This window comes from Schistocerca gregaria, chromosome 1 (assembly GCF_023897955.1).
Source record: "Schistocerca gregaria isolate iqSchGreg1 chromosome 1, iqSchGreg1.2, whole genome shotgun sequence".
NCBI lineage: Eukaryota > Metazoa > Arthropoda > Insecta > Orthoptera > Acrididae > Schistocerca > Schistocerca gregaria.
The window spans coordinates 196,655,053-196,679,742 of record NC_064920.1 but is presented as its reverse complement, the minus strand read 5'-3'; the positions used below and the strand labels follow the sequence as shown (position 1 = coordinate 196,679,742).

The 24,690-nt window shown below is 47.4% G+C and overlaps 1 protein-coding gene across 1 annotated transcript in view; it reads left to right on the top strand.

Moving 5' to 3' along the window:
* The first annotated feature begins 12,496 nt into the window (after window positions 1-12,496).
* Window positions 12,497-24,690, top strand: part of LOC126337614 (proline-rich protein 36-like) — a 47,604-nt gene continuing 35,410 nt past the window's right edge. The window contains exons 1-2 of the mRNA XM_050001489.1: window positions 12,497-12,520; window positions 15,250-19,754. Of these exons, the coding sequence (XP_049857446.1) occupies window positions 12,497-12,520; window positions 15,250-19,754 (4,529 nt within the window). The remainder of the gene's footprint in view (window positions 12,521-15,249; window positions 19,755-24,690) is intronic.

The following is a 24,690-nucleotide window of genomic DNA, read 5'->3' as shown; positions in this document are numbered from 1 at the left end:
GAGAATACAAACCAAAATTAAATGAGACAAAAAAATGTTCTTAGGAATAGACATACAACATACCCATAAGGAAATATTTTTTTATGGGACTCCAAGTATAATTGTACTTTGGCCTTAGTGTGATCTTAAAAATTGAAGAGGTTGTTATATTATCACAGTTAAAGAGAAGTCGAACTATACTTATGTTTCGAGAACTACCACAACAGCTTCAACTCTGTGGGTTCTACAACTGTGTGTTCTTTCTTTCTTTTGTCCCTTTCTTCTATTTTTCTTCTCTTTCCCTTTTCAATGTTTGTTGGCTATGAATATGTTAATATTATAAATAAAATTTAGCTGTAACATAAGACTTTTAGAAAATGATTCACGTGTGACAAATCACTTATTATTTCTGTCAAACTTACATTGTTTTGCTTCATTCAAATGATTTATCTTTCCATCTGAATTCAGTAAAAGCTGTTCTGCTTTTGTGACTTGATTCAAATCCTGCATGTTGCTTTAGTGTGATTACTACGTAGCAGTATTGCATAATGTATTAAGCAGTAAAAGTTGAGGTACCACTTTATGGCTGCACATGCAACAAAGAGAGAGTTGATGTCATCTTTGACCCTAGGGTACTCGAAGTAATTCCTAATCTTTATAACAATATTTTGTTACTAGGATCTAGGAACATTAAGCAATGAAAACAAAACCTGCTGTTTAACGTGATTGCACAATTGTTGGTGTAATGTGCCCTTAAAACCAACAATTTGATCACTAACATGTTACGACTATAACATAATTAATACAATAGTTAAATGGGATTAGTTGTTTCTCATCCCTTTGATGATTGCTGTTTTTAATAATAGTGTATTTTTTAAATTATGTGCCAAAGTGATAAGTTGCCACATGACACATACACATTCAAAATGTAGATTACACTCTGTATGTGCACAAATTTAATGGAATCATTACATCTTTTGAACTTTCAGGGGACAGATATTACATGTGTGACCTCCCCCTCCCCCCCCCCCCCTCCAACCCCTCCCACACACACGCAGAGAATAATAGATACAAACATTCCATATGCGAAAAATATATTAAAAAACAAAGATGCTGTGACTTTCCAAATGAGAAAGCGCTGGTAGATAGACACAATAAAAACACACACACACACACACACACACACACACACACACACACACACACACACACACACACACACACACACACACACATCCGTACATATACAGACACAGGCAGACATATGTAAAGGCAAAGAGTTTGGGCAGAGATGTCAGTCAAGGTGGAAGTAGAGAGGCAAAGATGTTGAGTGACAAGTGATGTACGAGGGGGGGGCAACTTGAAATTAGCGGAGGTTGAGGTCTGGTGGGTGACGAGAAGAGAGGATATATTGAAGGGCAAGTTCCCATCTCCGGAATTCTGATAGGTTGGTGTCAGTGGGAAGTATCCAGATAACCCTGACGGTGTAACACTGTGCCAAGGTGTGCTGGCTGTGCACCAAAGCATGTTTAGCTACAGGGTGATCCTCATTAGCAACAAACACTGTCTGCCTGTGTCCGTTCATGCGAATGGACAGTTTGTTGCTGGTCATTCCCACATAGAAGGCTTCACAGTGTAGGCAGGTCAGTTGGTAAATCATGTGGGTGCTTTCACACGTGGCTCTGCCTTTGATCGTGTACACGTTTCGGGTTACAGGACTGGAGTAGGTGGTGGTGGTGGGAAGGTGCATGGGATAGGTTTTACACCGGGGCCGGTTATAAGGGTAGGAGCCAGAGCGTAGGGAAGGTGGTTTGGGAGTTCCCATATCTGGCTGTAACCCTTCTTTCCAACAGTCCCTATACCAGTTGCAAACTGAACAATCCATAGCCCTCACCCGCCTAATCCTTCACCTACACATCAACTCAGCCAATGAACACACCCGTCAACTCCTATCCCTACTCAGAGTCCTCAATCTTTCCTCTCCCACATCAACATCGGATGTTCAGAGCATCCTCCTACAGGCCAACTGCAAATTATAACAGCATGCCACCCTCCACCTCAAAAAACTATCCAATCTACTGGTTTCCAACCTTCGGAAAGGCAACTCACTCACCCTCCACAACCTTTCCAACAAACCTCAACTTCCTCTCACTGCACACAGACCCAGTCTCTCCCATCTACTCAATCTCCCACTTCCAGCTCCACTCCCCCCAAAACCTCAAAATTCTAGTCAACACAATCTGGAACCACAGCACCCCAATTCAGTAGTTAACCTTTCCTCCAAACCTCTCTCCCAATCCGAAACCTCTGTCCTATCCAAATCCCTCACCTTCAGCCCCACTCCCAGATTCAACCAAACAGCCCTCGTCAAAGATTTACTGTCCTTCGCTCGTAGTCTCTGCTGGAAATATCACTTTGCTACGAAGAAAAATAATCCTAATCCTACTCCTAATGGTCCAACTCCTCAAGACACCATCCAAATTGAACCCTGCCTGTAACAGTTCTGTCCTCCAACACACTGAGACCCACCTCCTCTTCCTCAAGATCACCCTCGCCAAACCTTCCAGGAATTTCTCACTTCCAGCCTTGCCTCTCAATCTTTTTTGAAAAACCTTGATCCTACTCCCAGCATCACCACAGCTGAAGCCCAGGCTATCCGTGATCTGAAAGCTGACCGATCCATCGTCATTCTTCCGGCTGACTAGGGTTCCACGACCGTGGTACTTGATTGTCAGAAGTATGTGGCTGAGGGACTGCGTCAGCTTTCAGACAACACTAAATATGAAGTTTTCTAAGGTAGTCCTATTCCAGATGTCCAGGCGGAGCTTCAAGGAATCCTCAGAGCCTTAGGCCCCCTACAAAACCTTTCACCTGACTCCATCAAACTCCTGACCCCACCGACACCCCGCACCCCTACCTTCTACCTACTTCCTAAAATTCACAAACCCAAACATCCCGGCTGCCCCATTGCAGCTGGTTACCAAGCCCCCACAGAACATATCTCTGCCTACGTAGATCAACACCTTCAACCCATTACATGCTGTCTCCCGTCCTTCATCAAAGACACCAACCACTTTCTCGAACGCCTGGAATCCTTACTCAATCTGTTACCCCCGGAAACCATCCTTGTAGCCATTGATGCCACTTCCCTGTACACAAATATCCCGCACGTCCAGGGCCTTGCTGCGATGGAGCACTTCCTTTCACACCGATCACCTGCCACCCTACATAAAACCTCTTTCCTCATTACCTTCATCCTAACTGACAACTTCTTCACTTTTGAAGACCAGACATACCAACAATTAAAGGGAACAGCCATGGGTACCAGGATGGCCCCCTCGTACGCCAACCTATTTATGGGTCACTTAGAGGAAGCCTTCTTGGTTACCCAGGCCTGCCAACCCAAAGTTTGGTACAGATTTATTGATGACATCATCATCATCTGGACTCACAGTGAAGAATATCCTCTCCAATTTCAACTCCTTTGGTTCCATCAGATTCACCTGGTCCTACTCCAAATCCCATGCCACTTTCCTCGACGTTGATCTCCATCTGTCCAATGACCAGCTTCACACATCCGTCCAGATCAAACCCACCAACAAGCAACAATACCTCCATTATGACAGTTTCCACCCATTCCATATCAAACGGTCCCTTCCAGCTTAGGTCTTCGTGGCAAACAAATCTGCTCCAGTCCTGAATCCCTGAACCATTACACCAACAACCTGAAAACAGCTTTCGCATCCCGCAACTACCCTCCCGACCTGGTACAGAAGCAAATAACCAGAGCCACTTCCTCATCCCCTCAAACCCAGAACCTCTCACAGAAGAACGCCAAAAGTGCCCCATTTGTGACAGAATACTTCCCGGGACTGGATCAGACCTTGAATGTGGCTCTCCAGCAGGGATACGACTTCCTCAAATCCTGCCCTGAAATGAGATCCATTCTTCATGAAATCCTCCCCACTCCACAAAGAGTGTCTTTCTGCCGTCCACCTAACCTTAGTAACCTCTTGGTTCATCCCTATGAAATTCCCAATCCACCTTCCCTACCCTCTGGCTCCTACCCTTGTAACTGCCCCTGGTGTAAAGCCTGTCGCATGCACCCTCCCACCACCACCTACTCCAGTCCTGTAACCCGGAACATGCTCACAATCAAAGGCAGTGCCACGTGTGAAAGCACCCACGTGATTTACCAACTGACCTGGCTACACTGTGAAGCCTTCTATGTGGGAATGACCAGCAACAAACTGTCCATTCGCATGAACGGACACAGGCAGACAGTGTTAGTTGGTAATGAGGATCACCCTGTGGTTAAACATGCCTTGGTGCATGGCCAGCACATCTTGGCACAGTGTTACACTGTCCGGGTTATCTGGATGCTTCGCACTGACACCAACCTATCAGAACTCCCGAGATGGGAACTTGCCCTTCAATATATCCTCTCTTCCCGTCACCCACCAGGCCTCAACCTCCGCTAATTTGAAGTTACCTCCCCTCTTAAATAACTTGTCACTCAACATCATCTTTGTCTCTGTACTTCCACCTCTAGACTGACATCTCTGCCCAAACTCTTTCCCTTTACATACGTCTGCCTGTGTCCGTATGTGTGTGTGTGTGTGTGTGTGTGTGTGTGTGTGTGTGTGTGTGTGTGTGTGTGTGTGTGTGTCCCCGCGAGTGTATACCTGTCCCTTTTCCCCCTAAGGAAAGTCTTTCCGCTCCCGGGATTGGAATGACTCCATACCCTCTCCCTTAAAACCCACATCCTTCCGTCTTTCCCTCTTTCCTGATGAAGCAAAGGTGGGTTGTGTTTTTGTAAGATTGTGCCCTGACGTTTGTTAGCAGACAGAGAAAAATATATTTATGGAACACTGTTATTTGTCTCATTAAAATTCTGCTGTTCAGAAATAATGTGATTTCCAGTTTTTTGTCAATACTACTGACAAACTTACCATTCTTCATAGATGATTAATAAATGTGGTCAGTGTCTCCACCTTATTACAGAACTTTCATGCATACATATTTATGTTCATTGTGGACGCTATTGGATTCCAGGAATATGAGGAAGCAATTTTCTGTTGATAAGCATCACTGATTTGAAACCTCCTGGCAGATTTCAGCTGTTTGCCAGACTGAGACTTGAACTTGGGACCCTTGCCTTTCACGGGCCAGTGCTCTACCATCTGAACTACCCAATCACGACTCATCCTCAGAGCTTCACTCTGGCAGTACCTCGTCTCCTACCTTCCAAACTTCACAGAAGCTCTTCTGTGAACCTTGCAGAACTAGCACTCCTACCTTCCAAACTTCACAGAAGCTCTTCTGTGAACCTTGCAGAACTAGCACTCCTACCTTCCAAACTTCACAGAAGCTCTTCTGTGAACCTTGCAGAACTAGCACTCCTACCTTCCAAACTTCACAGAAGCTCTTCTGTGAACCTTGCAGAACTAGCACTCCTGGAAGAAAGGATATACAGAGACATGGCCTAGCCACAGCCTGGGGGATGTTTCCAGAATGACATTTTCACTCTGCAGCGGAATGTTCGCTGGTATGAAACTTCGTGGCATATCCTTTTTTCCAGGAGTGTTAGTTCGGCAAGGTCCACAGAAGAGCTACTGTGTACTGTGAAGTTTGGAAGATAGCTGAGGTACTGGCAGAATTGAAGCTGTGTGAACTAGTCATGTGTCATGCTTCAGTAGCTCAGTCGGTAGAGCACTTACCCGCGAAAGGCAAAGGTCCCGAGTTAGTCTCGGTCTGGCACACAGTTTTAATCTGCCAGGAAGTTTCATATCAGCTCACACTCCACTGCAGAGTGAAAATTTCATTCATCAATGATTTGACTTGTTGTCACATTTGTTATTGGAGTTTATTTTTCTTATTTGGATGCTAAGTAATATTTCCATACAAATTCAGAATGGGGGATTAGTATGTTGGGTTTGAAACAGCAAAACAATGTAAGAAAATTGAAATTCTGGAGTTAATGGAACACTGCCAAGGAGAAAGCAGTTAGAAGTGCTGGTGAGGCTGCACAGCACTGGAAAAGAGGGATGAGGTGGGAGGGGGGGGGGGGGGGGAATAAATAAAGGGTTGAAGAAGACAAGAGCCTATCATAAAAGCGGTTTGTTGAAATCTACACAAAGGTTGTCATGGGTACCAAGGGCATGCTGCTCAGCATGTTCATAATTGTAAAACTGGGATGCCATTCCTGGGAATGACCACAAAGACGGCTTGTGCGGTAAACAGATGGCTATATTTCTGTTCCTTCGTGGAAAGAATGTTCTGCACCAGAGAAAAAGTTTACTTGTATTCCTACATTGTAAGAAATCACTTGACAATGTAATGGGTTGCTGTTGTCCCTTGTCTGTAGAATGAAGAACATTCTTTATGGCACCTTATTCTGCAAATATATTCTTTTATTTTTGTTTCCTATCTATCTTTTTGTATTTCTTCTTTTGTTCCCTTTTCATCTTGTTCTTCTCTCTGTTTGTCACTGACAATTTCTGACTTTTCAGTCTAATCATCCCTTGTATAATTATGTTCATATTCCTGTCACTAACAATGTAACTGGTGACAGTAATTATCTTTGAAATGGCCTACAAGAATGTAATATGGTGGTGTTAAGACATGTTTCCTGCATGTGAAATATATTTTTAACTATTTCTGACAGCCGTATTAGTTCTGAATGTGTCTGTCTCTGTGTATTAATCAGATATATTTTCTTTTGTGGCAAGTGATTATGACTGGTTACATGATTTACTATCTTTTTCCTTTGTTCGGTTTAGCTTGCAAGATTTTTAACATCCTGTTCCGTTGAATTTATACCATTCAGTTTGCCATACTACAGTTTAGATTTGTGCATGGAGTGAATTCATTTAATTTAATTGCAATATTGTGTCAGTGTACTAGTTTGGCAAGGTTGAATGATGTACCTTTTACATAAGATACCAACTGGAAAACTGTTGTTGAATAATGCCATGTCACCAACCTTTTATATTCCGTCACAAATACTTAAGACTGCAGTTATATTTGGAATAAAGAAGCTGTATTCATATGTAGTAGACACTTAATAATACTGAGAAAATATATACTGACATGGGACATAACCCCATTATGTGGCATCGCTTCTTATTTTGTATCAGTACTGACTTGTCAGTTGCTTGCTTAAAATATAAAATTCAGAAACCTGTTTGCAAGAAAGGTAAAGGGATTTTGTGTCCTGTGGTGTGGACGTTGCATTGATGGCTGCAGAATAACTAGGTCATTGAACACTAATTTTTAATGTTCTGTAAAATTAAAGCCATATCTCTGTCACAATCATTTCTAGATGATTATTATATTTCTTCCAGAGTTTGTTGAGTGAGTTATTCATGATTCTGCAACAGCTTCATTTGAAGTTTGTAAACCAGTTCGTTCATGGTGACAGTGATCTTAACAGGGCTGGAAAGGTGCCTGCAATCTCCTTTCTTCCAGGAGTGCTAATGCTGCAAGTTATGGAGGAGAACTTTCGTGAAGTTAGGAAAGGTAGGAGTTGAGGAACTGGCAGAAGTAAATCTGTGGGACAGGTCATGAGCCGTGCTTGGATAGCTCAATCTGTAAAGCACTTGCTCACAAAAGGCAAAGATCCCAATTCATCATACTGTTTTAATCTGGAATTTTCAGGTTGGTGCACACTTCACTGCTGAATGAAAATTGGTTCTAGGAGGTAAGAAGTGAAAGTTATAATATCAGAGTAGCACGACAATTAGATTTCAGTCTCAGATTTATGAAGCCAAAATGTAGCATAAAACTGCAGCCTAACAGTTATCCATCTACACTGAAATTAATGAGTCTAAATTATTTGAAGTAAAATAATATACGAAACAAACGAACAAAGGAACTAAAGGTTCAAATGGCTCTAAGCACTATGGGACTTAACATCGGAGGTCATCAGTCCCCTAGATCTTGGAACTAATTAAATCTAACTAACCTACGGTCATAACACATATCCATGCCCGAGGCAGGATTCGACCCTAGCGTTCGCGCGGTTCCAGACTAAAGTGCCTAGAACCGCAAGGCCACTGTGGCTGGCAAAGGAACTAAACTTAAAAGTTCACGTCAACATGTAACGATACACACCAACGACACTACTGACGCTGGCTGAGATAAACGAAACAGTGGAATGCTGGGAGAGTCCACTTGATTGGGAGTAACCCAGGCAGGCGAACAATCATACGACACGCGCGACTAACAATCATACGGCACTGCGGAGAGACTTTTTGAACACCCAGTGTTTACTACGTAGTATTTACTATTTCAAGAAAGTTCTCGTTATTTCTTATGTTTTTCATGTTTGCTTCTTCTAAAACACTCCGTGTTTGTATAAATAGGACCATCTCTGCATCTAGGAGGCAGTTAGTTCTTTCCTGTCTTTGCGCTAGTGTCCGTAATAAACATACTTTGGTGCCATACGTTATAGACGACCATGCTTTCGGAAATGGACTTGATTGTGGTGATGGGTGGAGCATAATATCAGGAATATTTCGGAGGCGATTATCATTTTCAACATTTGTTGCTAATTATAGGAAACATCCTGAAAATGTTTTCGGGGCTGGACGAGCCGATCTATTTCAATTTGGCAATACTATTCCTCTAAATATACTCTAAGACAAAAAACAATGACACATTAAGAAGGAAGTGCCCGAAAAATGGCTCGTGTTTCTATGAATAGGATCACCTGTGCATCTAGGAGGCAGTTGGTTCTTTCCTGTCTTTCCGCCAGTGTCCGTAATAAACATACCTTAGTGCCCCCCCCCCCCCCCCCCCCCCATGGACCTTGCTTGCCGTGGTGGGGAGGCTTGCGTGCCTCAGCGATACAGATGGCCGTACCGTAGGTGCAACCACAACGGAGGGGTATCTGTTGAGAGGCCAGACAAACGTGTGGTTCCTGAAGAGGGACAGCAGCCTTTTCAGTAGTCGCAAGGGCAACAGTCTGGATGATTGACTGATCTGGCCTTGTAACATTAACCAAAACGGCCTTGCTGTGCTGGTACTGCGAACGGCTGAAAGCAGGGGGAAACTACGGCCGTAATTTTTCCCGAGGGCATGTAGCTTTACTGTATGATTAAATGATGATGGCGTCCTCTTGGGTAAAATATTGCGGAGGTAAAATAGTCCCCCATTCGGATCTCCGGGCGGGGACTACTCAAGAGGATGTCGTTATAAGGAGAAAGAAAACTGGCGTTCTAGGGATCGGAGCGTGGAATGTCAGATCCCTTAATCAGGCAGGTAGGTTAGAAAATTTAAAAAGGGAAATGGATAGATTAAAGTTAGATATAGTGGGAATTAGTGAAGTTCGGTGGCAGGAGGAATAAGACCTCTGGTCAGGTGACTACAGGGTTATAACACAAAATCAAACAGGGGTAATGCAGGAGTAGGTTTAATAATGAATAGGAAAATAGGAATGCGGGTAAGCTACTACAAACAGCAAAGTGAACGCATTATTGTGGCCAAGATAGATACGAAGCCCACACCTACTACAGTAGTACAAGTTTATATGCCAACTAGCTCTGCAGATGACGAAGAAATTGAAGAAATGTATGATCAAATAAAAGAAATTATTCAGATAGTGAAGGGAGATGAAAATTTAATAGTCATGGGTGACTGGAATTAGGTAGTAGGGAAAGGGAGAGAAGGAAACATAGTAGGTGAATATGGACTGTGGCAAAGAAATGAAAGAGGAAGCCGCCTGCTAGAATTTTGCACAGAGCACAACTTAATCATAGCTGACACTTGGTTCAAGAATCATAAAAGAAGGCTGTATACATGGAAGAACCCTGGAGATACTGAAAGGTATCAGATAGATTATATAATGGTAAGACAGAGATTTAGGAACCAGGTTTTAAATTGTAAGACATTTCCAGGGGCAGATGTGACTCTGACCACAATCTATTGGTTATGACCTGTAGATTAAAACTGAAGAAACTGCAAAAATGTGGGAAATTAAGGAGATGGGACCTGGATAAACTGAAACAACCAGAGGTTGTACAGAGTTTCAGGGAGAGCATAAGGGAACAATTGACAGGAATGGGGGAAAGAAATACAGTAGAAGAAGAATGGGTAGCTTTGAGGGATGAAGTAGTGAAGGCAGCAGAGGATCAAGTAGGTAAAAAGACGAGGGCTAGTAGAAATCCTTGGGTAAAAGAAGAAATATTGAATTTAATTGATGAAAGGAGAAAATATAAAAATGCAGTAAATGAAGCAGGCAAAAAGGAATACAAACGTCTCAAAAATGAGATCGATAGGAAGTGCAAAATGGCTAAGCAGGGATGGATAGAGGACAAATGTAAGGATGTAGAGGCTTATCTCACTAGGGGTAAGATAGATACTGCCTACAGGAAAATAAGAGACCTTTGGAGAAAGGAGAACCACTTGTATGAATATCAAGAGCTCAGATGGAAACTCAGTTCTAAGCAAAGAAGGGAAGGCAGAAAGGTGGAAGGAGTATATAGAGGGTCTATACAAGGGCGATGTACTTGAGGACAACATTATGGAATTGGAAGAGGATGTAGATGAAGATGAAATGGGAGATGCGATACTTTGTGTAGAGTTTGACAGAGCACTGAAAGACCTGAGTCGAAACAAGGACCCGGAGTAGACAACATTCCATTGGAACTACTGACGGCCTCGGGAGAGCCAGTCTTTACAAAACTCTACCATCTGGTGAGCAAGATGTATGAGACAGGCGAAATACCCTCAGACTTCAAGAAGAACATAATAATTCCAATCCCAAAGAAAGCAGGTGTTGACAGATGTGAAAATTACCGAACTATCAGTTTAATAAGTCACAGCTGCAAAATACTAACACGAATTCTTTACAGACGAATGGAAAAACTAGTAGAAGCCGATCTTGGGGAAGATCACTTTGGCTTCCGTAGAAATGTTGGAACACGTGAGGCAATACTGACCCTACGACTTGTCTTAGAAGAAAGATTAAGGAAAGGCAAACCTACATTTCTAGCATTTGTAGACTTAGAGAAAGCTATTGACAATGTTGACTGGAATACTCTCCTTCAAATTCTGAAGGTGGCAGGGGTAAAATACAGGGACCGAAAGGCTATTTACAATTTGTACAAAAACCAGATGGCAGTTATAAGAGTCGAGGGGCATGAAAGGGAAGCAGTGGTTGGGAAGGGTGTGAGACAGGGTTGTAGCCTCTCCCCTATGTTATTCAATCTGTATATTGAGCAAGCAGTAAAGGAAACAAAAGAAAAATTCGGAGAAGGCATAAAAATGTTGAGGTTCGCCGATGACATCGTAATTCTGTCAGAGACAGAAAGGACTTGGAACAGCAGTTAAACGGAATGGACAGTGTCTTGAAAGAAGGGTATAAGATGAAGATCAACAAAAGGAAAACGAGGATAATGGAATGTAGTCGAATTAAATCGGGTGATGCTGAGGGAATTAGATTAGGAAATGAGACACTTACAGTAGTAAACGAGTTTTGCTATTTGGGGAGCAAAATAACTGATGATGCTCGAAGTAGAGAGGGTAGATCACGTAACTAATGAGGATGTATTGATAGGATTGGGGAGAAGAGAAGTTTGTGGCACAACTTGACCAGAAGAAGGGATCGGTTGGCAGGACATGTTCTGAGGCATCAAGGGATCACCAATTTAGTATTGGAGGGTAAAAATCGTAGAGGGAGACCAAGAGATGAATACAGTAAGCAGATTCAGAAGGACGTAGGTTGCAGTAGGTACTGGGAGATGAAGAAGCTTGCACAGGATAGAGTAGCATGGAGAGCTGCATCAAACCAGTCTCAGGACTGAAAACTACAACAACAACAGAAAAGAAGAAAATAGCTTTCAAAATGTGGTGCTACAGAAGAATGCTGAAGATTAGACGGGTAGATAATGTAACTAACGAGGAGGTACTGAATGAAATTGGGGAGAAGAGGAATTTGTGGCACAACTTAACTAGGAGGGATCGGTTGGTAGGCCATGTCCTGAGGCATCAAGGAATCGCCAGTGTAGTATTGTAGGGTAAACCAAGAGATGAATACGCTAGACCGATTCAAAAGGATGTAGGCTGCAGCAGTTACTTGGAGATGAAGTAGCTTGCACATGATAGAGTAGCGTGGAGTGCTGTATCCAACCAGTCTCTGGACTAATGACAACATAAAACTGAAGCAAATGAATTATATCTGCTACTAGTGACATGTTTTTGACCCATTTTACAAGCTTTTGGAGACTACTTTTCAGTCTGTATCCTGATGATAAGCATGATATTTGACACTCAAATTTTAAAAATACAGACAATATGAAAAGGATAGATTGCTTATCATAAAGTAGAGATGTTGAATACAGACAGGCACAACAAATAGAGTGCTAAACACGTGCCTGTCTGTGACACATCATCTACATGGTAAGTAGAACTCTATCCTTTTCGTAATATTGTCATTATTCCATTCTGGATTTTCCATTGCTAGAATATTCAGTTAAAAGCGCTCTGTGATTGTTTAAACAGAGTGCAGGCAGATATGTCTGTTGGAAATATAAAACTAGTATGTTCTGCACACTTTTTTTCATCAACTTGCTTGAATTACTGGAAGACCATAAGAATAATTGAAATGTAGGTAATCCATCAGTAAGCAGGCACTCTCTTCACTTCATACACTGTCAGCAGCAATTGCAAACGCTGGTCACATTTGGAAAATTAAGTCTGTGTGGCGGAACTTACATGGATTTGATAGTCTTGCTCCTCGGTAGCACCATTCTCAATCACCACCAGGCTGGAAATTAATTGTATGTGGAATGGTGTTTGTTCATTGATGTATGCACCATCATATTTTAGTTGACATTAACATGCAATTTTTTCCTCTTTCAGAATCTGAATTCTAAGAATGGATACCGTTTTTACACTACAGACAATTGTAACTCGATTATGCAGGCCAGCACACAGTCACAGTGGCAAAGATTCCAACTTGGGCACAAACTAAACAGTTCACATTTATCTAAAAAGACACAATTCACATTTAGCAAAGGCCTTTAGTAATTTGTCACATCATTTAAGTCTGTACATAACTAACATCACCAAATCCAGCAGTCACCCACTTCACTGACAGTAACCTTATACACTTTTGATAATCAGGACGCAGTTCAGTCAGAATATTAATTAATTTTACATCCTGAATTCACTCAAAACTAATTGAATATTAAAATTCACGAGCTTCAGGTGCACGTATTCTCGTGTACAGAATAAACGTAACCACAACTTCAGTCAAATGATCAGAGTGCAGTAGACACATATGTTACACATCAGATGTGAACCGTAGACCGCTTATTTTGAGTGACATCTGACTACTGGGTGTAAGAACAAACTGATATTTGAAAAGTACATACATAATTAGAAATCTGACTAGACAAGAACTATGAGAATCAATGGAACTTTGGATTGCAGAAAACATTACTAGTTATAAATGTAGGAAAAATGCATTAACACTGTTTTCTTCTGCAACGTGTTTCATCTTGTTTACATGAGTAGACACCATACTGAAAAAATATATTATTAATTAGTAAGTTAATCAACACTGTATGAAAAAGTTAAGGTATCAACAATAAATAGCTGAAGTCTAAAATCTAACAGCAGTTTCGAAAGTATCTGCTATGGAAAGTGGTACTGAACCAAAATTTAAAGTTTAATTATTGCAGAAGAGAATTAGCTTTGGGCAATGTAAAATGCTTAAACAGTGAAACGGTGTAGGTCACTTTGTTATATTATGCTGATTAGCTCACAGTTTTTGCAAATAACAAACTGTTGTTCTAATTTCATTTAACTGTAACTTTTAACTAACTGTGCTGTTATGAAACAATAATCTGAATAATAAATCCCAAAGAAATACAATCTAAATAAGAACTTGGGACTTGTAGGTAAGTGCTACATGTTGCTAAGTAAATGTATTAATAATGAGATAAAATTTAGTTAAAAAAGTGATGATTTATGAGAGCAGAAAAAATAACATAGGAAGAATCAACGGTTGTCACACTAGGACAAAAATATCTAAAAATAGAATTCATGAAATATAACTATTCAATAGCAAGATGATATAGATATAGAACAAAATCAAATAAAACAATATGATTCTGTGATGCTGTTAGAGTTTAGGGGGAAAATGAAGAGACTGAATGTGAATAGGAGTTGGGGTTGAGGAGGGAGACATGCTAGGGTAGTTAGTGAAGTTGTGTGAAGCCACTGTACAAAGATGGCATTGTGACTGGGGGGATCTGCCTAATGATCAGTAGACCTGAGTTCGAATACGAGCCTTTGTACATATTTACTTTTATTGCTTCAGTCTACATGTATGTTTCTCATACAAGAAGTCTTGTGTGGCAGACTGGCGCCACTACTCCATTCCAACTCTCCTTAGCTCTCCCTCACCCCCTCTGCCTCACCCCCTCTGCCTCACCCCCCTCTGCCTCACCCCCTCTCCTCTTTGACCTGCTCTCACACAAACAACCTACTCCAAGCCACCCTCTCACCCCCTCACTCTCACCCTCACTCTCACACCCTCACTCTCACCCCCTCACTCTCACCCCCTCACTCTCACCCCCTCACTCTCACCCCCTCACTCTCACCCCCTCACTCTCACCCCCTCACTCTCACCCCCTCACTCTCACCCCCTCACTCTCACCCCCTCACTCTCACCCCCTCACTCTCACCCCCTCACTCTCACCCCCTCACTCTCACCCCCTCACTCTCACCCCCTCACTCTCACCCCCTCACTCTCACCCCCTCACTCTCACCCCCTCACTCTCACCCCCTAACTCTCACCCCCTAACTCTCACCCCCTAACTCTCACCCCCTAACTCTCACCCCCTAACTCTCACCCCCTAACTCTCACCCCCTAACTCTCACCCCCTAACTCTCACCCCCTAACTCTCACCCCCTCACTCTCACCCCCTCACTCTCACCCCCTCACTCTCACCCCCTCACTCTCACCCCCTCACTCTCACCCCCTCACTCTCACCCCCTCACTCTCACCCCCTCACTCTCACCCCCTCACTCTCACCCCCTCACTCTCACCCCCTCACTCTCACCCCCTCACTCTCACCCCCTCACTCTCACCCCCTCACTCTCACCCCCTCACTCTCACCCCCTCACTCTCACCCCCTCACTCTCACCCCCTCACTCTCACCCCCTCACTCTCACCCCCTCACTCTCACCCCCTCACTCTCACCCCCTCACTCTCACCCCCTCACTCTCACCCCCTCACTCTCAGCCCCTCACTCTCAGCCCCTCACTCTCAGCCCCTCACTCTCAGCCCCTCACTCTCAGCCCCTCACTCTCAGCCCCTCACTCTCAGCCCCTCACTCTCAGCCCCTCACTCTCAGCCCCTCACTCTCAGCCCCTCACTCTCAGCCCCTCACTCTCAGCCCCTCCCTCTCAGCCCCTCCCTCTCAGCCCCTCACTCTCTCACCCTCACTCTCTCACCCTCACTCTCTCACCCTCACTCTCTCACCCTCACTCTCTCACCCTCACTCTCTCACCCTCACTCTCTCACCCTCACTCTCTCACCCTCACTCTCTCACCCTCACTCTCTCACCCTCACTCTCTCACCCTCACTCTCTCACCCTCACTCTCTCACCCTCACTCTCTCACCCTCACTCTCTTCTCACTCTCACCCTCCCTCTCTCCTCACTCTCACCCTCCCTCTCTCCTCACTCTCACCCTCCCTCTCTCCTCACTCTCACCCTCCCTCTCTCCTCACTCTCACCCTCCCTCTCTCCTCACTCTCACCCTCCCTCTCTCCTCACTCTCACCCTCCCTCTCTCCTCACTCTCACCCTCCCTCTCTCCTCACTCTCACCCTCCCTCTCTCCTCACTCTCACCCTCCCTCTCTCCTCACTCTCACCCTCCCTCTCTCCTCACTCTCACCCTCCCTCTCTCCTCACTCTCACCCTCCCTCCCTCCTCACTCTCACCCTCCCTCCCTCCTCACTCTCACCCTCCCTCTCTCCTCACTCTCACCCTCCCTCTCTCCTCACTCTCACCCTCCCTCTCTCCTCACTCTCACCCTCACTCTCTCCTCCCTCTCTCCTCACTCTCACCCTCCCTCTCTCCTCACTCTCACCCTCCCTCTCTCCTCACTCTCACCCTCCCTCTCTCCTCACTCTCACCCTCCCTCTCTCCTCACTCTCACCCTCCCTCTCTCCTCACTCTCACCCTCCCTCTCTCCTCACTCTCACCCTCCCTCTCCCTCTCTCCCTCGCCCTACCTCTTCTCGCCCTACCTCTTCTCGCCCTACCTCTTCTCGCCCTACCTCTTCTCGCCCTACCTCTTCTCGCCCTACCTCTTCTCGCCCTACCTCTTCTCGCCCTACCTCTTCTCGCCCTACCTCTTCTCGCCCTACCTCTTCTCGCCCTACCTCTTCTCGCCCTACCTCTTCTCGCCCTACCTCTTCTCGCCCTACCTCTTCTCGCCCTACCTCTTCTCGCCCTACCTCTTCTCGCCCTACCTCTTCTCGCCCTACCTCTTCTCGCCCTACCTCTTCTCGCCCTACCTCTTCTCGCCCTACCTCTTCTCGCCCTACCTCTTCTCGCCCTACCTCTTCTCGCCCTACCTCTTCTCGCCCTACCTCTTCTCGCCCTACCTCTTCTCGCCCTACCTCTTCTCGCCCTACCTCTTCTCGCCCTACCTCTTCTCGCCGTACCTCTTCTCGCCGTACCTCTTCTCGCCGTACCTCTTCTCGCCGTACCTCTTCTCGCCGTACCTCTTCTCGCCGTACCTCTTCTCGCCCTACCTCTTCTCGCCCTACCTCTTCTCGCCCTACCTCTTCTCGCCCTACCTCTTCTCGCCCTACCTCTTCTCGCCCTACCTCTTCTCGCCCTACCTCTTCTCGCCCTACCTCTTCTCGCCCTACCTCTTCTCGCCCTACCTCTTCTCGCCCTACCTCTTCTCGCCCTACCTCTTCTCGCCCTACCTCTTCTCGCCCTACCTCTTCTCGCCCTACCTCTTCTCGCCCTACCTCTTCTCGCCCTACCTCTTCTCGCCCTACCTCTTCTCGCCCTACCTCTTCTCGCCCTACCTCTTCTCGCCCTACCTCTTCTCGCCCTACCTCTTCTCGCCCTACCTCTTCTCGCCCTACCTCTTCTCGCCCTACCTCTTCTCGCCCTACCTCTTCTCGCCCTACCTCTTCTCGCCCTACCTCTTCTCGCCCTACCTCTTCTCGCCCTACCTCTTCTCGCCCTACCTCTTCTCGCCCTACCTCTTCTCGCCCTACCTCTTCTCGCCCTACCTCTTCTCGCCCTACCTCTTCTCGCCCTACCTCTTCTCGCCCTACCTCTTCTCGCCCTACCTCTTCTCGCCCTACCTCTTCTCGCCCTACCTCTTCTCGCCCTACCTCTTCTCGCCCTACCTCTTCTCGCCCTACCTCTTCTCGCCGTACCTCTTCTCGCCGTACCTCTTCTCGCCGTACCTCTTCTCGCCCTACCTCTTCTCGCCCTACCTCTTCTCGCCCTACCTCTTCTCGCCCTACCTCTTCTCGCCCTACCTCTTCTCGCCCTACCTCTTCTCGCCCTACCTCTTCTCGCCCTACCTCTTCTCGCCCTACCTCTTCTCGCCCTACCTCTTCTCGCCCTACCTCTTCTCGCCCTACCTCTTCTCGCCCTACCTCTTCTCGCCCTACCTCTTCTCGCCCTACCTCTTCTCGCCCTACCTCTTCTCGCCCTACCTCTTCTCGCCCTACCTCTTCTCGCCCTACCTCTTCTCGCCCTACCTCTTCTCGCCCTACCTCTTCTCGCCCTACCTCTTCTCGCCCTACCTCTTCTCGCCCTACCTCTTCTCGCCCTACCTCTTCTCGCCCTACCTCTTCTCGCCCTACCTCTTCTCGCCCTACCTCTTCTCGCCCTACCTCTTCTCGCCCTACCTCTTCTCGCCCTACCTCTTCTCGCCCTACCTCTTCTCGCCCTACCTCTTCTCGCCCTACCTCTTCTCGCCCTACCTCTTCTCGCCCTACCTCTTCTCGCCCTACCTCTTCTCGCCCTACCTCTTCTCGCCCTACCTCTTCTCGCCCTACCTCTTCTCGCCCTACCTCTTCTCGCCCTACCTCTTCTCGCCCTACCTCTTCTCGCCCTACCTCTTCTCGCCCTACCTCTTCTCGCCCTACCTCTTCTCGCCCTACCTCTTCTCGCCCTACCTCTTCTCGCCCTACCTCCTCTCGCCCTACCTCCTCTCGCCCTACCTCCTCTCGCCCTACCTCCTCTCGCCCTACCTCCTCTCGCCCTACCTCCTCTCGCCCTACCTCCTCTCGCCCTACCTCCTCTCGCCCTACCTCCTCTCGCCCTACCTCCTCTCGCCCTACCTCCTCTCGCCCTCGGCCTCGCCCTCGCCCTCGGCCTCGCCCTCGCCCTCGGCCTCGCCCTCGCCCTCGGCCTCGCCCTCGCCCTCGGCCTCGCCCTCGCCCTCGGCCTCGCCCTCGCCCTCGGCCTCGCCCTCGCCCTCGGCCTCGCCCTCGCCCTCGGCCTCGCCCTCGCCCTCGGCCTCGCCCTCGCCCTCGGCCTCGGCCTCGCCCTCGCCCTCGGCCTCGCCCTCGGCCTCGCCCTCGCCCTCGGCCTCGCCCTCGCCCTCGGCCTCGCCCTCGGCCTCGCCCTCGCCCTCGGCCTCGCCCTCGCCCTCGGCCTCGCCCTCGCCCTCGGCCTCGCCCTCGGCCTCGGCCTCGCCCTCGCCCTCGGCCTCGGCCTCGCCCTCGGCCTCGCCCTCGGCCTCGGCCTCGGCCTCGGCCTCGGCCTCGCCCTCGCCCTCGCCCTCGCCCTCGGCCTCGCCCTCGGCCTCGCCCTCGGCCTCGCCCTCGGCCTCGCCCTCGGCCTCGCCCTCGGCCTCGCCCTCGGCCTCGCCCTCGGCCTCGCCCTCGGCCTCGCCCTCGGCCTCGCCCTCGGCCTCGCCCTCGGCCTCGCCCTCGGCCTCGCCCTCGGCCTCGCCCTCGGCCTCGCCCTCGGCCTCGCCCTCGGCCTCGCCCTCGGCCTCGCCCTCGGCCTCGGCCTCGCCCTCGCCCTCGGCCTCGGCCTCGCCCTCGGCCTCGGCCTCGCCCTCGGCCTCGCCCTCGGCCTCGCCCTCGGCCTCGCCCTCGGCCTCGCCCTCGGCCTCGCCCTCGGCCTCGCCCTCGGCCTCGCCCTCGGCCTCGCCCTCGCCCTCGCCCTCGCCCTCGCCCTCGCCCTCGCCCTCGCCCTCGGCCTCGCCCTCGCCCTCGGCCTCGCCCTCGCCCTCGCCCTCGCCCTCGCCCTCGCCCTCGCCCTCGCCCTCGCCCTCGCCCTCGCCCTCGCCCTCGCCCTCGCCCTCGCCCTCGCCCTCGCCCTCGCCCTCGCCCTCGCCCTCGCCCTCGCCCTCGCCCTCGCCCTCGCCCTCGCCCTCGCCCTCGCCCTCGCCCTCGCCCTCGCCCTCGCCCTCGCCCTCGCCCTCGCCCTCGCCCTCGCCCTCGCCCTCGCCCTCGCCCTCGCCCTCGCCCTCGCCCTCGCCCTCGCCCTCGCCCTCGCCCTCGCCCTCGCCCTCGCCCTCGCCCTCGGCCTCGCCCTCGCCCTCGCCCTCGCCCTCGCCCTCGCCCTCGCCCTCGCCCTCGCCCTCGCCCTCGCCCTCGCCCTCGCCCTCGCCCTCGCCCTCGGCCTCGCCCTCGGCCTCGCCCTCGGCCTCGCCCTCGGCCTCGCCCTCGGCCTCGCCCTCGGCCTCGCCCTCGGCCTCGCCCTCGGCCTCGCCCTCGGCCTCGCCCTCGGCCTCCCTCTCCATCTCCCTCTCTCTCGCCCTCCCTCGGCCTCCCTCTCTCTGTCGCCCTCCCTCACACCCTCAGCCCCCCTCACTCTGTCGCGCGAACAAATATGTATCCTGTGACAGCGCATTGAAGTGTTCTTAGTTGATACATCCTTTCCTGTTTCTCTGGCGTAAACCGACGATGTTGTCCGTGTCACCAGGAAATCAGTTCGCTTTTGCTGGTTAGTAATATGATTTGTAAGTGGGTACAGTTTTCACACTTGTGCTTTGCAGGAATATCCACCCACGAGGTGCGACTATAAAGTAATGAGACTGATGTGAAAATATGTTGCTTACCGTTTTAGTCAAGTTTAGTGTTGTCTCTTCAAAGTAGTTCCCTTCTGATCGCGCACGATTTTTCCAGTGCTTCTGCCATTGGTGGTAACACTTCTGGAACTCATCTTCTGTAATGGCCTCCAAGACCATCGTCACGGCTTTTTGGACATGTTGTGTTGTTTGAAAATGGTGTCCCTTGACCGCCGTATAGACACTTGGAAATAGGAAAAAGTCGCATGGAGCGATATCTGGTGAATGTGACTGTGGTAGTACTGAAATTTGCTTTGAGGTTAAAAATTGCTGTACTGACAGAGCAGTATGGGATGGCACATTATCGTCATGCAAAATCGAATTATCAGCAGTGTTGGTAAGGACATGAAGAACTCTCTTACGAAGTCTTTCTAAAATTTCTTTGTATTAATATTGGTTAACTGTTAGCCCAGAAGGCACCCACTCTTGACGAACAATTCACTTGGAATCAAAGGAGCACACAAGCATGCATTTCACTTTTTATTTTGAGATGCGATCTTTTTTCAGTCTACTTTGGCGTTTTGTCTCAGGATTGTACTGAAAAAAACCATTTTCGTCACCAGTAATAACACGGCTCAACAAATTTGGATTGATTTCCGTTTGCTCTAACAGATTGGCTGCCACATTTTTCCGTGATGAGAGACAAAAACACGTGTTAACTGATTACAGCACAACTCACGACTGAGCAGTTGCATCGATGTACCGCTTGGACCATAAGCAGCTTATAGACCAAGGTCAAAGATATTGCAAGTCTGCAGGGTTCTTGCAAAGAAAATATCTCGTATGTCATGAATGTAATTTTGGAGAATGTATCAAGCTTTTATCATGATACCTGCAAAATTGGATCTAAAATTAATTTCTTTTGGAATATTCGCAAATTTTGGTTGAAAACGACAAACGTGCATTACTTGTACTTTCGTGTATTGGACAATCGATAATAGAAGTTTTTAATTTTTATGGTGATGCATGAATCACATCATAGTACCTCCGAAGGCCCACACAAATGAATCTATAGCTAGTGTCAACAACAACAACAGCAGTCAGTACAGCAGAATGATAATCTTTGTAAAACAAAGACTCGCTGACATTAGGATGGACTGTTGGAATGTGTTTACCATCCGCAGCGCCGAGGATATGAAAGAAATTAGCGCTTTTTTCGAAATTTTTGGATATTAACTGTCAGTTGTTTCCAGTTATGAGATACCTGAAAGAGAAAGTAAATGGGTGCAAATACTTACCGTCACACAATCGTAATTAGTTAGACAATCATTTGTTTTTCTTTTAGGTAGTCATTAAGAAATAGACGAACACTAGAGATTTATATCAGTAGTTTTTGGGAAAGTATGAAATTAACTGTTGTTGTAAATACCGAAATGAGGGATATATATGCATTTTTGGTGTCGTCCGATAAGCAGGGCAAAAAAAAAAAAACATTAATAGAATTTATCTACATCATACACCGTAAGCTATCTAACGGTATGTGGCGGAGGGTACTTATGGTACCACTAACTCACTCCCCTACCCTGTTCCACTCTCGAATGCTGCTTGGGGAGAATGTTTCTCAGTAAGCCACTGTATTTGCTCAAATTTCTTGAAGTTCCTCATCGAGATCATTATGCAAGATGTGGGAGGAAGCAATATGATATCCGACTCGTCCCGGAAAGTGCTTTCTTAAAATTTCAATAGTAGCCTTCTCTGTGGTGCACGACGCCTCTCATGCAATGTCTGCCAATGTTGTATGTCTACGATTTTTGCATCTGGTGCAGTTCACGTTCGGCAGCATATGCCGAACGCCAGCAGCAAGGGGCCATCCAACGGGCCTCTGCGTGGACCCTCTCCCAAGGCTTTCAGTTTTCTAACCACTAAAAGCAGGCTGTGCATTTTTGCCGTCGACCCACAGTACACTCCGATCCAGAACATTATTTAGGCGACGAGTGCCTAGATGTCGTAGCACACATCTGTCTCTTGGGCCTTACTTTGGATAAAAAGGTGAACTGGGTGGCCCATATTCGCCACTTCAATGCTACTTGCATGAGGAAATTTAATTCTCTCCTCCTCCTAGCCCACACATCTTTGGGTGCAGACCATACTACCCTTCATCTTTATTGAGCTCTGGTTTTGTCCAGACTAGATTATGGTTGTCAGGTTTATGGCTCAGCAGCTCTTTCTACTCTGAAACTACTTAACCATGTTCATCATATGGCTATCTGTGCCTTTTTCACTAGTCCAATCGACAGTCTCCTCACAGAAGTGGGGATTCACCCTCTACAAATATAATGGAGCCATCTCCTAGTTTCTTACAAAACCGCAATTCGGCGATTCCCTGACCGCTCCGTGTACCCCATCCTCTTTGCAAACAAGAGACATATACCATCTGATACCTGCGCTCAGATGGGACTACCGGTTGGAATGCATCTCACTACCCTCCACTCATTGGCATCTCTCGAATTAGGACCTACCTATGCCAGGCTCCTAAGGTCTCTGTTGCCCCTATAATATTCCGGTATCTTGTACGTTCCATACTGAAGAGTTTCAGAGTGCTACCATCTTCTACACTCATGATTCCAAAACCATAGATAAGACGGGTTATGATTTTATATCTCCTACTAGCATGGAACACCATTTACTGTTGGAATCATGTAGTGTATTCAAAGGAGAGCTCTTAGCCATCCGCTACGGTCGCAGGTTCGAGTCCTGCCTCGGGCACGGATGTGTGTGATGTCCTTAGGTTTAAGTAGTTCTAAGTTCTAGGGGACGGATGAGCTCAGAAGTTAAGTCCCATAGCGCTCAGTGCCATTTGAACCATTGCTAGCCATCAACAGGGCCCTCTGTTTTTTTACTCATGCCTCCCTCCACAGTGTTTTAATATGTACTCATTCAATGAGCAGCGTGCAGGTTATAGGCCGATGCAACTCTCGTCACCCTTAGGTCTCTGCTGCCCATGACCTTCTCTTAGTCATGTGGGCATCCCAGGAAGTGAACTGGCTGACTATCTGGCTAGAGAGGCAAATAATTCTCCCCCACCCCCTCCTCATTCCCTTTCGTTATTCCAGGTACAAATATATGGATAAGCATCAAATCTCGCTATGCCCAAAAGTGGAATGACATCTGGTGCGCTGCTGCTCTCAGTAATAAACTCCTCGCAATCAAGGAGACTACTGCTGTTTGGCACTTTTCCTTCTGCCCTCTCGGAAGGAGTCTACGCATCAGTCATGCTTGGCTCAGCCATTGTTTTCTCTTGCGTAACTAGCCACCCCCACAATGTGGCTGTGGAGCCAGACTGATGGTATCCCATATATTGGTGGAATGTACCTTTCTTTTGTCCCTTCGTACTAAGTAAAGCCTTCCAGTTTCCTTGTCTTTATTAATCAGCAGACGATTTACGGTGGTTGAACTGATCCTCAGTTTCCTACGTGCAACTGATTTTTGTGTTCAGTTAAAGGTTTTGCTTTACTCCTGGAGCAGCAGCAGGGACCCATTACCACTCCCCTTGCAAAGGCTGCTCTTTTCTCCCCTTTTTCTCCTGTTTTTAGATTTTTCCCTACCCTTATATGCCTCACTTTGTAGTTTGACTCCTCTAACTGTATCAGTCTGATTTCATTTAAGGTCACTATGGATAGTTATTCCTAGATATTTTACGGAAGATACTGTTTTCAGCAGTTCGTCATCAATAGTGTAGTTGTGCATTAACGGATTTCTTATTATTTGTATGCGCAGTGTGTTACATTTATTCAAGTTCAGGGTCAACTGCCAGAGCCTGCACGATTCATCAATCCTCTGCAGGTCAGTCTGCAAGTTGATACTGTCTGCTGGCGTTGTTACTTTCCTATAGACAACCGCACTATCTGTGAACAGTCTTAAACAGCTTCCGACACTTTCTACTTGGTCGTTTATGTACACTGAAAACAGTAACGGTCCTATCACACTTCCTTCGTGTGCTCTGGAAATTACCTCTAGATTTTGTTCCGTTAAGGGCAACGTGTGGAGTTCTGTCTGCAAGGGAGTCCTGAATTCAGTTGCATATTTGGTCCCATACTCTGTAACTTCGTATTGTTTCTCAACCGGCAGTGTGGCACGATGTCAGATGCCGTCCTGAAATCAAAGAATATGGCATCAACCTGAATGCTGTTGTCCACAGCTCTGTGGATCTAATATGGGAACAGAGCGAGCTGAGTTTCGCAAGATGTGTGCCTGCGGAATTTATGTTGATTTTTATGGAGGAGATTTTCATTTTCCAAAAACATCATAATTCTAGGGCACAAAACATGTTCCATAATTCTATAACATATTGAGTCAACGACTAAGGGCTTACGCATCTGTCCCGCGGCCCTTCTTGAAAACGAGAATTATCTGCGCTTTTTTGCAGTGACTAGGTACCCTTCGCCGCTCCAGCGACCTACAATCACTGCTGCTCGAAGAGAGCAAGTTCTTTCTCGTAATCATTGTAAAGTCTTATAGGTATCTCATCTGGTACTGATGCCTTACGCAACTAAGCCATTGGAGTTGCTTTTCCATTCAGTGATCAGTTATCTCATCCGCCATTTCGGCGTCCGTATGATGTTTTAAAGGAGCAACCGTGTTACGATCTTCCGCTGGGAAACAATTTCGGAATAGCGAATTCAGTATTTCGGTC